The sequence below is a fragment of the Amblyomma maculatum genome, chromosome 6 (assembly GCF_055883805.1).
Source record: "Amblyomma maculatum isolate TAMU_Amacu chromosome 6, ASM5588380v1, whole genome shotgun sequence".
NCBI lineage: Eukaryota > Metazoa > Arthropoda > Arachnida > Ixodida > Ixodidae > Amblyomma > Amblyomma maculatum.
The window spans coordinates 138,165,354-138,182,859 of record NC_139349.1 but is presented as its reverse complement, the minus strand read 5'-3'; the positions used below and the strand labels follow the sequence as shown (position 1 = coordinate 138,182,859).

The following is a 17,506-nucleotide window of genomic DNA, read 5'->3' as shown; positions in this document are numbered from 1 at the left end:
TGAACGCATCAAAGTTCAAGTTAATCGGCTGTCTATAATCCGTTCACAGGAGAAGAAAGGCGTAGTATCTGTCCCTCGCGGAATTCCGCTCACATATTTCGCGGGCAACACAGCAACGCTCAGGCTTACGCATTTTTCTAGAGCAGATTCTGCAGGAATCTCGAGAATTTTTGTTTTCTTGGCCATATAGGCGGCTCTTTTGCATAGACTCGGACAGGATAAGGCCTAAATGTCAGGTAAAGAGTTTTAACACGGTTTTGCGTTTATCGATGTTTTTGACCGTGCCAAGCTTCCTCTTTTTTTCTGTGTCATATAATATATATATATATATATATATATATATATATATATATATATATATATATATATATATATAATGAGTATACATACCAGACGTTTGAGTAATGGGCCAGGGAAATTCAGTTAGGAAATCACATAACTTTCCCGATTATACTATATTATTTTACCGACATCCAGACGATGGACCGTCCTTATTCAGGTTAAACCTGAGACTCAATAGTTCCCTGAAGGGCGGTGCGCCGTCCGAAATCGTCAGTAAAATAAAATAGGATAATCGGAAAAGTTGAGTGACATGCTTTTATATATATAATCAGGCTTTTTTTGCTGCAGTGCATTAAGGTGGTCGCAGGGTTCTAAAGCTGCAATTTTACAGCATTTATTTCGGCCTCCTCCGTTGTTTAGAACGGAAATCAATAAATAAAGGAAGAAAGAAAGAGAGGAATGAAAGATAGAAAGGATGGATGTAAAGGAAAAATGAGCTAAAGAAAGAGAGAAGGGAAGGAAAAGAAAGGAAAAAAAAGACAGGCAGTAAGAAAGAAAAGAAATATTCAAATTTGAAATTCAAGAAACTTCAGCCAGATGTTCAAAAATGCATCATGTATTGATCGGATACTATGGAAGCTACTTATGCTTTCTATTCCATTACTCAGAGTAGTTTTACATTCTCCGTCGTGCCCCTGCTACTCTAGTTAACAACCGTCCGGTTGAAGACATTAATATCGCATATTATATATATATATATATATATATATATATATATATATATATATATATATATATAGACATTAATATCGCTTATTTGATATATACCGGGTGTCCCAGCTAACTTGAACCAAGGGTTACAAAATAATATATTTGAGGTAGGTCAGTGAAACCAGTTGCATACAGCTACCAGCCTGCTCGCGCACTATAGGAAATTTTTTGTTTTGCAATTAGTTAATTGGCTAATTATGGTAATTTCTCTAATTTAATAACTATTCACCTTAGACCAAAAATGTGAATTGGAAAGTTGTAGAGCACCTTCAGAAACCCCCATTCCACTAATTGCGATAAAGAAAGTCTCACGTGTATCTTTTTTTCCGGGCTCAAAAGAAAACCCGCGAAATACAAATAATACCACGTGACTAGCGCATTTGAGCGCAGCGATCGTGGTGCTCTCAGTCGTGGTTTGAGCGAACGAAATCAGATGCGGCCGTGACCCGATGGTCCCGTTGCAGCGGCAGGCAGAAATGTTGGAGATGGTTGGAGCGAGCTCGAGCTCGCCCGTCGTCACCGCGATCTTGGCCAGGCCTGTGCACCGCAGCAGCCTACATCACGACAGGCGGATGACGATAAAGAACCGGCAAATGAAGGTGCAGCGCTAATTTTAGTCGAGTCACATGTCATCTCGCCCCTTTACCCAAGCCTGTACGCGCAGATTCAGTGGCTGATACCTTATCGCTCATCCGTTTGCCGTAAAGTTCGCTGATTTGAGAGAAGGAGGGTTTGCTAGAATCCCGGTGGTGTCGGCTCGCCGCTCTCGGTGCTACTTGCACCATCACGTGGGCCCGCTGTCGAACGCGGGCGAAGAAGCCATCGCAGGCATATCGGCCTGCCGCTTTAACGGGGAAAAGGAGACACGGCCGCAGCTAATTTCTTTCGCACAAACCACGAATGAGAGCACCACAATCGCGGCGCACAAATGCACTAGTCACGTGGTATTATTTGTATTTCGCGGGCTTTCTTTTGAGCCCAGAAAAAAAGATACGCGTGAGACTTTCTTTATCGCAATTAATGGAATGGGGGTTTCTGAAGGTGCTCTACAAGTTTCCAATTCACATGTTTGGTCTAAAGTCGATATTTAATCAATTAGAAAATTAACATAATTAGCTAATTAAGTAATTGCAAAACAAAAAATCGCCTGTAGTGCGCAAGGAGGCTGGCAGTTGAATGCAATTGGTTTCACTGACCTACCTCAAATGTATTATTTTGTATCCCCCTTGGTTCAAGTTAGTTGGGACACCCAGTATATATATATATATATATATATATATATATATTGCCACCTGGCGGTTCGAGGTAGCGCTTGAACGACGAAGAAGTTTGAGACTCTCGCGCGCTTCGGCTAGCTAGGACTGTGAACTCTTGAGCTTGTGTCTTCGTGTTACCGTTTCCCGGGAACCTCTGTATTGACTGTGTGTATCTGCCCCTGTTGCCGATACCCATAAATCCCTGTCTTCGTGACAGTTTTGGTGGAGCCGCTGGGTAATTGTCCTCTCAATATCTCACACCCCTCCGCGAACCAACGACACCGAGCTTTTGCCTGTGGACACGCCAGTTCATCGCGTCAGCCGGAGGAACCTGGGACTTCCTCCCGAACACGGGCCCTTGGAGTCCACTTCAACAACGAACCTCCGGCCAGCCACGCAAAGCACTACGTCGGTCATGCAAGGTACTCCTGTTTACCTTCAAAACCCCCGAGTGCCGAAATCGTTCCATGGCACTGCGCATGAAGACGTTGAGGATTGGCTAACTCAGTTCGAACGAGTCGCATCCTTTAATCAGTGGGACGACAACTTAAAGCTACGGAACGCCATTTTCTGCCTGGAAGACCATGCCTTGACATGGTATGTGAACCGAGAAGGCACAATAACATCATGGCCTCAGTTCCGCCGTCTTATCGTAGAGGCGTATGTCAGCCTGGATAGGCGCGAACGAGCAGAACGTGCTCTACAATCTCGGAAACAGATGCCAAACGAGTCTGTCATGATGTATGTTGAGGACATGACGAAACTATTTCGACGTGCGGATCCCAACATGTCTGAAGAGAGAAAGCTGCGCCACCTGATGCATGGGGTTAAAGAACAGCTTTTTGCTGGTCTTGTACGTAGCCCACCAACTACAGTTACCTCATTTTTAACAGAGGCTGTCACCATGGAAAAGATCCTACACCAGCGCCGCTCGGCGGTCTACGACAGTCCAATCCTCGCTACGACTGCTGCCGAGCCTATTACAGCTGCTGTAAGCAATACTGAACACCTCCGCAATCTTATTCGTGCAATTGTACGCGAGGAACTGCAGAAGGTTTGTGGCACGTTCCAACCCAGGGGTGATTCTCTCGCACATATGATCCGCGAAGAGATTCAGCAAGTCACGCAGCCATCTCTGCTTGTTGCTGAAGCTCAAAGTACCCCTGTGCCTGATTATTCTCGTCCGACTTACGCTGACATTCTCCGACGCCCAGTTCCCGTCCAAGCTCCGTTGTCTACGTTACCACCAACCCAGTGCATGCCCGTCCAGCAGCCAACGCAATACATTCCTGTACAGCAGCCAACGCGGTACGTGCGGCCACCGCGGTCAAACATTCAACGAACGGACGTCTGGCGGGCCCCTCGGAGCCGCCGCCTTTGCTACCACTGTGGGGAACCTGGTCACATTTTCCGGTGGTGCCCTTATCGGGAACTCGGACCGGAAGGTTTTTACACTAACGCACCTAGACGCACGTTCGGACAACTACCTCGTGACATTGGAGACAACCTCGCACAAGAGAGCCTCCGGATGGCTCGCCGACAATCCAGGTCTCCATCCCCACGTCGGCAAACCCCTTCAGCAACTGGTGACTTCCCGCGAGCACCGCCTGGTCGCTCGCCAAGCCCCCACCGGGAAAACTGAGTAGAGCGACCTCAGGGGGCGGGGCCGCTAAATGTCAGCACAAAGAAGTCCCCTCAATGAGAACAGATATGGATTTTGGAGCAGAAACGACAGCGTTTGGTTCACGAGACCGACTATCGCTGGACATCCCTGTGTGCATCGATGGTCATAATGTCAGCGCTTTAGTGGATACCGGAGCAGACTTTTCGATTTTGAGTGGGAAACTGGCAGCGAGCCTTAGGAAGGTTATGACACCATGGTGTAGCACGCAAATACGCACCGCTGGGGGGCATGTAATTACTCCTATTGGACAGTGCACGGCTAGAATCCAGATTTGTACGTCAACGTTCGTTGTCAGCTGCGTCGTTCTCCGGGAATGCTCTCGTGATTTGATTCTCGGTGTGGATTTCCTGCGGGAATATGGCGCTATCGTCGATCTCCGACAGCGAACGGTCTCGTTCTCAACGGAGAAAGCGGCTGCCAGCCCCACCGATGGCCTAGGTACGTGCGCCCTTCGGGTTTCAGCCGAGTGTGTTTCAGTGCCTCCCCGCTCCAGCGTGTTTGTGAGTGTTGTGTGCGACGGGCTTCGTGACGGGCCGATAATAGCTGAAGGCAACCGTTCGCTTTTATTTTCTCATGGCATCTGCTCAGCTCGAAGCTTAATTATTCTCAGCAATGGTCACTCTGAGCTTCTCGTCACGAACTTCACGAATGAACCTCGCCACCTCTATCGCTCTACTGCCATCGCTTTCGGCGAACTGTTAAAGGAAGTTTCTGAATGTTTTGCATGTGACATTATTGATACTCCCAGTGTTCTAGACCACATCGATGTTAGCAGTGACCTTTCTTTCTGTCAACAACGCGCCCTACGTGCCTTACTGCTGGAGTACGCCCCGTGCTTTGCCTCATCATCGAAAGTCCGGCAAACTTCTATCACCAAGCATTGCATCTTAACGTCTGACGATGCCCGACCTATTCGACAGCAGCCGTACCGTATTTCGGCCAAAGAACGTGAGGCAATTCGGACACAAGTCCAGGAAATGCTTAATGATGATGTTATTCAGCCGTCTAAAAGTCCGTGGTCGTCGCCAGTCGTGTTGGTTAAGAAAAAGGATGGCACGCTGCGCTTTTGCGTTGATTACAGGAAACTGAATGACATCACAAAGAAAGATGTATATCCGTTGCCCCGTATCGACGATTCACTCGATTGACTTCGCAATGCCAAGTTCTTTTCCTCCATTGATTTAAAAAGTGGTTATTGGCAGATAGAAGTGGATGAGCGCGATCGGGAAAAGACTGCCTTTGTGACACCCGATGGCTTATATGAATTTAAAGTATTGCCTTTCGGTCTGTGTTCAGCGCCAGCGACTTTCCAGAGAATGATGGACACCGTACTTGCTGGTCTTAAATGGCAAACCTGTTTGGTTTATTTGGACGACGTCATCGTGTTTTCAGAAACGTTTGACCAACATCTTCAGCGGCTGCGAGCGGTATTGGACGCTCTTCGCTCGGCCGATTTGACACTCAAACCGGAAAAATGTCACTTTGGATATCAGCAGCTAAAATTTCTCGGTCATGTGGTTAGCGCTGACGGTGTCCGGCCTGATCCTGATAAAACAGCCGCTGTAGCCAATTTTCCCATCCCTACCACGAAAAAAGCAGTCCGACGTTTCTTGGGCCTGTGCGCGTACTATCGCCGTTTCATTGCCGATTTTGCCAAGATTGCAGAACCTTTGACGCGCCTGACACGTGATGACGTCCCGTATGTCAGGTCTTCCGAGCAGCAGGAGGCATTCACCGAGCTGCGCCAACGGCTGCACAACCCTCCCGTTCTTGCACACTTCGATGAGGACGCTGCGACCGAAATTCACACCGACGCCAGCAATGTCGGTCTGGGTGCTGTTCTGATCCAGCTCCAGCAAGGCAAGAAAAAAGAGATCGCTTATGCCAGCCGCACCCTTTCTCGGGCAGAATCAAACTATTCAACTTCTGAAAGGGAGTGTCTCGCCGTCGTTTGGGCCACAATGAAATTCCGACCTTACCGCTAGTGCCGTACATTTAAAGTTGTGACGGACCATTATGCTTTGTGTTGGCTAGCTAGTCTTCGAGATCCATCAGGACGTCTTGCACGGTGGAGCCTTCGTATGCAGGAGTTTGATTATTCTATCGTTTATAAATCCGGACGTAAACACGAAGATGCCGACACACTGTCTCGATCACCCGTGGAGTTGGCCCATGACAGTACGGATGAAGACGCCCATTTTCTTGGCATTATCAGTTCCTCTGATTTAAAGGCCAGGCAACGGGCTGATCCAGACCTCAAAACTGTGATCGATCATCTGGAGGGTTTCGATTCTACAGTATCTCGACTGTTTTCTAAGAACTTGTCATCCTTCTGTACGCGCGACGGAATCCTCTACAAGAAAAGCGCCGGCAACAGTGACCGAGCCTATCTTCTAGTCATCCCTGCAGATCTCCGCGATGAAATCCTTCATGCTTGCCATGATGAACCCACCGCTGGACACTTGGGCTTTGCTCGCACTCTTACCAGAGTGCGCCAGGCCTACTACTGGCCCAAACTTGCCGCCAGCGTTCATCGATACGTTAGAGGTTGCCGCGAGTGCCAGCGACGCAAGACACCACCATTGAAGCCAGCAGGTTTCCTGCAGCCTATTCCCCCACCGCTAGTACCATTCGACCAAATTGGTATGGACTTTCTTGGCCCTTTTCCTCTATCGTCAGCTGGCAATAAGTGGATTATCGTGGCTACAGATTATCTGACACGTTACGCGGAAACTATGGCGGTGCCACGTGCAACATCCTCCGAAGTGGCACAATTTTTCATGACGCAGATTGTCCTTCGCCATGGCGCCCCTTCATACGTCATCACTGATCGTGGCAAGGCATTTACAGCGCGTCTTCTTGAAGAAGTTTTCCAACTAAGCCAGACACATCACCGAAAGACTACTGCTTACCATCCCCAGTCTAATGGCCTTACTGAGCGACTAAACAAAACAATAGCGGACATGCTCGCCATGTATGTCGATGTCCGGCATAAAACATGGGACGAGATATTGCCTTATGTCACATTTGCATATAACACGGCCGTCCAAGAAACAACTCGATTCACTCCGTTTCGCCTAGTATACGGACGCGATGTACAGACCATGCTCGACGCTATGCTTCCATGTGCGGCTGACGACCAGCTGCTTACCGCTGACGCAGAAGAATTCACCAACTACGCTGGGGAAGCTCGCCAACTCACCCGTAATCACATTACAAAACAGCAAGCAACAGATGCACGCCGATATAACGACCGCCATCGCTATGTCGTGTTCCAGCCTGGTGACAAAGTCTGGGTGTGGACACCTGTCCGGCGCCCAGGCCTGTCAGAAAAACTTCTCAATCGTTACTTCGGACCCTACAGAGTGTTGCGTCGCCTCTCAGAAGTTACGTACGAGGTTATTCCAGACGGAACTGCACCGAGTTCTAGTCGTCAGTGCTCGTCTGACCTGTTGCATGTGCTTCGCATGAAGCCGTATTTTACCCGCTCAAAGCCGTATTTGCCATCCGGATCAGTTTTTGTTTCTGCGAGCTTGTGGTTTTTTTTTTTTTTTTCGAAGGGGGGAATAATGCCACCTGACGGTTCGAGGTAGCGCTTGAACGACGAAGAAGTTTGAGACTCTCGCGCGCTTCGGCTAGCTAGGACTGTGAACTTGTGTCTTCGTGTTACCGTTTCCCGGGAACCTCTGTATTGACTGTGTGTATCTGCCCCTGTTGCCGATACCCATAAATCCCTGTCTTCGTGACAATATATAACAGTGCTGAAATTATTTTTTTGTTGCTAAAGAATGACTGCGTATCATGTTATTACTGTGTAATGATGTGCGTTTTTTTCTGAGCTCTCACTGTGTTCCTTGTAAGCAGGGTGCTCATAGCTCTTCAAATGAGCGCTTGCACGTTTTCCGCGAGCCCTCGTCTTCCTCTTTATTTACGAGAGAAACACCTTTACTGAAAATGACGCCTATTTTCTGTGCCACATACCTGTCGACTCGTTTGTCCCTGCTGGCCGCACTTGGGTGTCGTATTTCTCCGGCTTGAGAATGTCGTTCAACACTCGTCCAACGTATGAGTGGATGTTGCTCCTGCAAATAATGAGCGGACGGACTTATTGACATTGTTATTGGGTTCATTTAGCTAAACCCACAAAGGCAAGGACGAAAAGCCAAGTTACAGTAAAGCGATCTAAAGATGATAGCAAAAAAGAGAAATCTAAAGTTTGCGAAATCCACTTAGAATAGTAAGGAGGAGGTCAGCTTTGACTAATATGAAGGTTTGAAGGTCATAAATTGATCTTAAAGTTATTCAACGTATAATTGGAATCTAACTGCCGCTACACTACTCTTTGAAGACGGAGATACATAAAGTCCTCAGTAAAAGAAAGTGCGAGTACTCAAACGTCTTTAATAGCGAATTGAAGATCCACATATTGTATTAGATTATATTAGATTATTAGATCAACATATTCGATTATCCAGCGTTTGTTTTTGGGCCATACATCGTTGGCCATACATGACATAAACTTTGAATGACCTCACTTCGCCGTTTACGAGGTCATATCGGTGTAGGAGTCCATGTATAGTCATGGACCATGAAACATGTGAAAGTCAACAGGGATGGCTATAGGCATGACTCACTACAGTCATAAAGAGTAGCATGAATCAGGTTAAGACAGTGACGCACTGTAAGGAGCAAGGTTCGTACAATCATTATGCAGTCATGTCATGTAATCACTGATTGTTCGTGGAGGTTTTGTTTATATACGTTAGACATAATCATGACTTATATTCATGGGCATGACTTACGGTTTCGCATTCTGAGACGTTAAGCATTTTTAGGCGTCTGTTTCTAATTTTATTCAGTTTCGTCAAAACTAAGGAAAGGTAATTTTTAATGTGAAAGCCTTAATGGCTCATGACTTGCCAGCGTATCCATCCGTGTGTGCGTCCGCGAGAAGTGTCCCACTTCTTCGCGAATTGTGAAACCATTGTGAAATTATCCCCCGATGGTGTTATCAGCAATGACCGGATGTGACGGGATCATGGCGTCACAACCGTTCATGACATCGCGTCTGGTCATGACCAATGACAAAACATATGCATGCTCACCCCGCCGGGCGTTCGGTCCCGGCGTCCGTGCTGCGCCTTTCATTTGGTGTTTCTTCGAACGCCGCACCAAATCAGTGGCGTTTTAAACAAAGGCTTTTGCCTCATTACACTTTAGTGTTCCAAGGCGCCCCCTAGAATTTTGTATACATAAAAGTATTACTTGAAGCTCATACATTCCACATAAAATAAGGTAACGTTACCAATATTGCATAACATAACATAACATGTGAATTCGTAATGAGACCCGGGAATAAACATTACTGCTGGGTCTTATAAAACCTATAGCTTTAACTCCTCAAAGTATCGCCGTAAACAGTGCCGATGCTGCCTCTTCAATGCTTAACAGTAGTGCTTGCTCGCTTTGTACTATTATTAGCAATTGTAAAAGGATATTAGTCAAAACGTTCCATTCTGTGCGATCACTATTCTGCACATATTCGATGCTCTAGAAAAGCTCCAGAATTTGTCGATTCTGCAGGGAAGGTATAGGCTTCATATTCGATTCGAATCGGAAAAGGTGCTATTCGCACGCCTCATTCTAACGAGCGATCTTGTGGACAAGTTGTGTGCAAGGCAAGGTTTCATTTTCTGCCAGGGACCTCGAGAGCTTCTTCATCCATTTTTTTGTGTTGCTTATATTGAGGGTTTGATTGCTTTTCTAGCAATATGCTAATGTTTGCTCAGCCGAATGCGCTCAATGCTAAAAAAGAAAGAAAGCGTGATTGCGAAATCGCATAAGAAGTACAATCCGATGAAGGCGAAAAGCAAGGCGCCCGTGTGCTGTGCGTTGTCAGTGTACGTTAAAGAACCCCAGGTCGTCGACGTTTCCGGAGTCCTCCACTGCGGCGTCTCTCGTAGCCTGAGTCGCTTTGGGACGTTGAACCCCACAAAACAAACCAAACCAAACCAATTCACTTGCGATTTTTTTACTCATTAAGATTTATGTGTGAGTGATACGCCTTGTGCTTTAGGGTAAGATAAACAGAGACCTTTAGTAGAGTGGTTCTACGGCCGGCAGAGCGGAGGGCATGAACAAGGGTGGGGGAGGGGTGAATACGCTAATGCTGCGTACGCGCGAAGTTGGCAGCAAGCGAGCGAACGTCGTGAAGTATAACATAGCGTGCTCCAATGCGAAACTAAATTGCTAAGCTTATCTAAAACAACGTACTTACTATTACATTAAAACCAGCAAGGTTAAGGAAATACATTATAAAAATAAAATTATGCCCCATATTTAGCAGGTTTAGTACAATAAAAGAAAGTGCGATTCATATCTTTTTCAGCGTAAGTCAGCTGTTTATAATTAGGCGGGGAAGCAAAGCAATCCGCTCTACTACCACTCCACTCAGTAAGACGTTGTAAACGTTTCTCAAAGCTCTTCGCTAGCGTTACGTTCCACCTGGAGGTGCGCTGCGGTGCATAAACACACTGTGCCAACTACGCCGACTGCCGAAGGAAGATGACAACATTGCTTGAAATTTAACAGAGTATATTTTGAGGCCAGTGGGTCAGACATTAGTTCAAAGAAAACCGCAGCGTTTAACAAGGGAGACGAGGAGAAAAAAAGAGCTCTATGCAAGATGTAGCTCCATCCTTTCTTGGTCTTTTTTGTCCTGTTAAAAAAAGCTACGTTTTTTTTGTTGAATGTTGCCTGATGCACTACGTAGGAATTTCTAGCAATGCTGGAAAATGAACGAAGCACTGTGGCATACCACAGCACCGTTCGTGGAGCGTAGAAGCATTCTTGCCAAACTGTAATGGCCCGCGAAAAAAAAGAAAGCCCTTTTAACAGTGCGCTTACATGTAACGCGATTCACGGAGGTGACCATTGCCCACAGATAAGGGATACTTACTGGGCGTTGACGGCGTCGAGAAGTGCGAGGTATATGGCAACAGCAACCGCATGTTTCAGATACCTCTTGTTCATTGGACGAGCCATTGTGTGTTTGGAGACCCTGGAGTAAACGCAAAAATGAGTCACAGTAGTTTAGTAATCGTTGTATTGTTCTGGTAATCATGAGTTTGAGAATGAGGCATGAAATACCAGTAAGATTGTGAGTAAATACGGATATGAGCATGCACAGATCTCCACGTTCTTCAGGAAAAGGATTTCTATAGCGTTGAGCTAGAAGAAGGCTCATTTTGCTTTTGCTTTTATTTTTAACAATAAATAGTATTGCTTTCCCAGAAGGGATGTGCGATCATGGTATTTTGAAGCATTTGAAGACCGAGTGTATTTTTAGGCCAGCAAAATGCAGCCGCTACGTCCGTCCCTGATCTATTTGGAATGCGTGTTGAACAATCCAGACGGTATATACATCTGTGTTGCAACGTGCTTTGAAAATGATTTAAGAAAAAATAAAAAGAGCGTAAGATGAAAAATAAAAGCATTCCTTCGCAAAGACGACTCTTTTCAGCAGAAGGCATAATTTTCTTTCGAGGATTTAAATAGTTGCCCTGACATATCCGAAAGCTGAATGGGAAGAAAAATAACCTGCCTCAAATACGTACACAAAAACGTAAATTAGTGCAAATACTGCGCCTTACGTTTCCTGTGAACCAATTATTTTTTATCTTTAAAATACTCCAGTTGCGCTTTCTTTTCGTTGCAAATATTGAGCATCGTTTACGTTCAGCGCGGTTGTAGTGAGCAGCCCCGAAGCATTAATATAATTGGTTAATTCATATCTAGTTTAGGAACGTGCATATGTAGGCTTTAAGTAAAAGCAGCCACAGTGTACTCATACACAAGCTATGGAACGCCGACATTTTCAAGCACATATCTGGGACCATCCTCAGCAATGTCTGCGAAGGTACACACAGTTCCGGCAACAACAAATATGATCGGAACATGCAAACAGTCGTGCTCTGTGTAAAATTACTTTTTTGTCGCCTTATTTTAGCATTCGTCACGCGAACATCACGAACAGAAGGAAAGGCTCACCACACTGTGCAAGCGGGGGAGGACGTACTTTGCACCAACGCTGTCGCTCCCAGCGTCTAACTCTGAAGGCTGGTGCCGCTGTCGCCTTTTGCGATCCCCACCCCTGCCTATTTTTTTCTTGCGACCCTCCATGTCATCTCCTCCTCTCTCTTACAACGGCACACAGCTCGAACAGACGTCTCAGCTTCTTGCCTCGCTGTGACGCGCTTTCAAACGCTTTTGCGCTGCCGTTGTAAGCAGTGGCCAGCGGAAGCGGTGATAATAGGAATATCCTGTGGGAGCGATTTCGTGGGGGGGGGGGGTGTCATGTCGTAGACGACGGGATGATCCCCGTCTGTGGCTCGAAGATTGTGCAACCATGTTGTCCCCGTGTCGCTGCGAGTCGAGACGCCCGGCTGCTGTTCGCGTCGGAGGAACCCGCGTATGGCCTCGCCCGGGGAATGCAAGGGACGGCGTGTAACCTAGTTCAAGGCTTTTGCCCCCGCTTGCTACTCGCCCTTTCTCCAGCCGCAATAGTCTTGCCAACCGCTCGTGAATGCCTACCTTCTTTCCCACAATGCCCCTCGTCCTTCCGCTTCAAAGATGGTGGGGGCGACCGGGATCCAAAATAGAGGCGATGGATGTTTCCCTGCTTTGTCTTTTGCCTCTTGTTCGCCTTACCGCACACTAAGGGTTTCGACAAACGGCCTTTGACTCTGGGATCCAGCCGCTGAGCTTCGGGAAGGGAGGGAAGCGTATATGACTGTGGGACACTCCTTCGAGTTATGGCACGCTGCTCCAGAATACTCCGCGCCAATCTGCCATGTTCTTTTCCATATGTCTAAATCGAGGAATGTAAATATAGATCGGTATTTGTCGACGCAGAATTTAGGTACGTACATCAGTGGTAATCGGGTGTTTCTGATCATTCTGAAGCTTCGAAAGGGCATTTCATATTTTTGTTTATGTTCAGCTCTGCCTTCCATTTACCGCTGTATCGTCTCTTATACAATGCTTATTAAGAGGAAGTATAAAAATCGGCTTTGGCCATGAAAAAAAAGCTTCAAGATGTCAAAAGCCCATTCGATCAAAAGAATCAGCTGCTGCACGTAGCATCGTGCTTTAGTTGAAAAACACCCCCCGGGTGGCCACTGAGCTACTGATGAAACGAGGAACCCCCGTAGCTTTATTTTTTGTCGCGGTTTTGCGCATCGGCAGTGCGGTAAAAAAGCTTAATACTGCCCACACTCAACTCAATGGTCTTTGACTACTAGCGAACTAACAGGTAATAAGCGCCAAGGGCAAACGTTGCCTGTATATTCATTAGAGAGGATGAAAAGAAAAGAAGACACCTATTTCTGGAGATCAAAGAACTGAATAGACTCAGAAAAGCTGCCTATGCAGTTATAGCTGTCAATGACCATCCCGCGTAGTTGTCTTAATGCTAATGACTATCAAAGTATTTATACGGATGCTGCTACAGTGCCACATACAATCGCTTTTTCAAACGCTTACAAAAAGCGCTACATATAGAAGGGGCTAATGTAATTTTTGTCTTATTTGCGAAGTATGCCGCAGGTTTTTGTGTTTCTCGATCCCTCCCTCTACGTATGCAGCACTCTGTTCTGCCTTGTGGACATCATTTTCATTGCGCAGTTTTCATTAACTCCACCCCTTTTGGACATTCCTGTTCCGGTCAGATTGCTCAAACAACGAATCAGAAAAAATATCTGGTGAATGTTTGAACATTTTTGTTTGTCCTGAGGCGAGAGATTTCTTCGGGTTGTCCCAGGGTGTCTTTTTTTTTTTTTTCTCACTGTTCCCATCTCCATACTGCCAAACTACTACTATTTCAAATCCATATCTATTTGGAACTTTCTTGCTGTTTTCTTAATCGTATTCCCGCTTTTCTTACCGCAGATGCTGGTTGGTACCGCCATATGCGATGCTATTCTGGGCAGCCATGGCCGAAGACGGATAAACAGTGTCCGCCGTCCGCTGGTGCAAATACAGTTTGACGTGTTGCTGTTTGCGCGAAGCGCGCAATAATAAATGATTCGACAAGACGAGCGAACTATAGAAAAATATATTCTATCGCAAAGATGAATGTGGCTTCTCATTCCTCATCACGAGCCCTCTGCACATTTTGTTCTCATTATAGTGAAAGGTGCTTTTCTGGATTTAAAAGCCCGTTGATTAAACTGGGTATACGCTTCAAAAACCATTTTGTAAAAATGTGGCCGCATAAATCAGCAAGACAAAATGAACATTTTAGCACTATTGTCAACCTCGGATGTAGGTTAGCGACGTTAAGACAAGTAGATCAAGCATGCTGGCTGAATGGCATATGGCTCTGAGGATTCGGAAGGAGTAGACCCAGGATCCTAGTCAATGAAATGTGACAGAATACGCATTGCAACTGGAGTGCTGTCTTGAATGGCCTTCTACCCTTGCATTTCTGTGCGTCAATGCACTCGTTCTTTGTTGTTGTTTTTTTGCGGAAATTTAAAATCTATTTAAAAGCGGAAATTTAAAGTAGCCGAGGAGTTCTATACAAATCTCTACAGTAGCCAAAGTAGTCAGGACCGTAATGAGATTGGCGGTAGGGAAAAACAGTCAGACGTTCCACCAGTGACGAAGGACGAGGTCAAGAAAGCACTAGAAACTTTGAAAAGGGAGAAATCAGCTGGAGAGGATCAGATAACTACAGATTTGCTGAAGGACGGGGGGGGATATCGTACTAGAAAAACTGGCCACCCTGTATACGCAGTGCCTGGCGTCATCGACGGTACCAGAACCATAGAAGAATGCAAACATTATCCTCATTCATAAGAGAGGGGACTCTAAGGACATTAAAAATTACAGACCAATCAGCATACTGTCTGTTACGTATGAGGTATGTACTAAGGTAATCGCTAATAGAATCAGGACAACCTTAGACTGCAATCAAGCAAATGATCAAGCAGGGTTTCGGAAACGGTACTCTACTATCGATCATATCCATACCATCAATCAGGTGATAGAAAAATGCTCGGAATATAACCAGCCCTTATACATAGCATTCATTGATTACGAAAAAGCATTTGACTCAGTTGAAACCTCGGCGGTGATGCAGGCATTGCGAAATCAGGGGGTAGACGAGCCGTACGAGAAAGCGCTGGAAGATATATATAGCGGCTGCACAGCAACCATAGTTCTGCATAAAGAAAGTAACAAAATTCCCATAAAGAGAGGTGTTAGGCAAGGAGACACAATCTCCCCAGTACTATTCACAGCTTGTTTAGAGGAAGTATTCAGAGACTTGGAATGGGAGCAGTTAGGGATAAGGGTAGATGGAGAATACCTCAGTAATCTGCGATTTGCTGATGACATTGCCTTGCTAAGCAACTCGGGCGATGAACTGCAAATAATGATTGATGACCTAGACAGGGAAAGTAGAAAGGTAGGCTTGAAAAATCAATATGCAGAAGACTAAGGTAATGTTCAACAGCCTCGGGAAGGAACAGCAGTTTACATTAGGTAGCGAAGTACTGGAAGTAGTAGGCGAATATGTCTACTTAGGACAGGTAGTAACCGCAGATCCGGACCATGAAAAGGAAATAACAGGAAGAATAAGATTGGGATGGAGCGCATTTGGCAAGCACTCGCAGATTATGACTAGCAGCTTACCGGTATCGCTCAAGAGGAAAGTATACAATAGTTGCATCTTACCTGTAGTCACCTATGGGGCTGAAACGTGGAGGCTAACCAAGAGAGTTCTACTTAAGTTGAGGACAACCCAGAGGGCTATGGAACGAAGAATGGTAGAGGTAACATTAAGAGATAGGAAGCGTGCAGAGTGGGTCAGAGAAATAACTCAAGTTACCGGCATTCTAGTGGAAATTTAGAAGAAGAAATGGACAGGGGCAGGACATGTAGTGCGAAGAGAGGATAACCGATGGTCGCTTAGGATAACAAACTGGATTCCAAGGGAAGGAAAGCGTAGCAGGGGGCGGCAGAAAGTTAGGTGGGCGGATGAGATTAAGAAGTTCGCAGGGGTCAAGTGGATGCAGCTAGCACCGAACCGGGTTAAGTGGAGAAATATGGGAGAGGCTTTCGCCCTGCAGTGGGTATAGTCAGGCTGATGATGATGATGATGATGATGATGATGATGATGATGATTATGAAAGTCTATGGTACAGAGTTTGAACATGTTCAAGCTCCTATTTATGCCATGTTTCCATCGGAGTAATCGAACACTAGCAGAACGTTGTTCTTTAAGAGTGACTGCAACTAGTAAGTTGGTCTTCTTGAATACTCTAACATTTTATTTCTTCCTGTAGCTGTCGGCTGATGCGCATCAATCCATGTGTTACCCATTATAAGAGCTTTATCACATGTAATTAATGCACCACGGGGACCCTTGAGGTATGAATAAATAAATAAATAAATAAATAAATAAATAAATAAATAAATAAATAAATAAATAAATAAATAAATAAATAAATAAATAAATAAATAAATAAATAAATAAATAAATAAATAAATAAATAAATAAATGTGCACATAAAATTAAAAACAGTATACCGCGTCAGGTGTAATAACATGCAGCAGAAAGCACAAATACAACATTATTGGCTCTGGCTTTCCCGACCACGGCGGCTGCGTTTCGATGGAGGCGAAACGAAGTGGCGTCTGTGTGCTGCGCGATGTCAGCGCACGTTAAAGATCCACAGGTGGTCGAAATTACTCCGTAGCCATCCACTACGGCTCCCCTTTCTCTCTTTACCCTTTCATTCCCACCTTCATCCCTTCCCTTACCGCGTGGTTCAGGTGTCCACATAGCAATTATTATTATTTATTATTGACACTGGCTTTGGTGCATAATATTTTCGATTATGTTTTTAAAATGAGCGGTGCTGGTGCGTAGTCTGGCTTGAGAAACAGGCCAATCCAGACGACTGCCGTTACGAGCAGAGGAGGAATGCAGATGCGTATTAGTGTATGTGCGAGGTGGATAAAGATGCATTGGCGTGGTTGGTGAGAAAGGAGACGTACTGAGCTAGTTTAAATTATGCGAGGGATAAGGGATAACATTTGTTAAAGAGGCTCAGCCTGTATATTTTGGCCGTGTCTGGAGAGCACTCAGATTAGCTTTAAATTGTATGGCACTGATACTGGTACAATAAGTGTAACTACTGTCGATGAATGTACCTTTGCGGCTTGAAATTGCTTCAATGTTTTTAGCCAAATTAGAAATATGAAGGTTCCAAACTGGTCGTGCGTATACCAGATTAGGGTGAACAAAATATATATATATATATATATATGCGAGAAACGATCGAAGAAAGAGGTAATGGTAAACAAAGGTGTAAAAAGACCGCGATTAGCTTCGCTAGGTATTGCTCTAACATGAGCGGACGAAGGACGATCCTGTGATATGTTATTTTTCTTAGTAATTAGATCAGGATGTAAAAATAGCGACTACACCAGACTATATGGTTTG

The 17,506-nt window shown here is 45.4% G+C and overlaps 1 protein-coding gene across 1 annotated transcript in view; it reads right to left on the bottom strand.

Annotated features, from left to right (window-relative positions):
* The window catches only part of LOC146186870 (glutamate-gated chloride channel-like), a 56,314-nt gene extending 45,266 nt beyond the window's left edge, over positions 1 to 11,048 (bottom strand). The window contains exons 1-2 of the mRNA XM_084607477.1: positions 10,952 to 11,048; positions 7,975 to 8,075 (exon numbers count right to left, since the gene is read on the bottom strand). Coding sequence (XP_084463603.1) covers positions 7,975 to 8,075; positions 10,952 to 11,037 — 187 coding nt within the window. The 5' untranslated portion in view covers positions 11,038 to 11,048. The remainder of the gene's footprint in view (positions 1 to 7,974; positions 8,076 to 10,951) is intronic.
* Between the last annotated feature and the right edge of the window lie 6,458 nt (positions 11,049 to 17,506).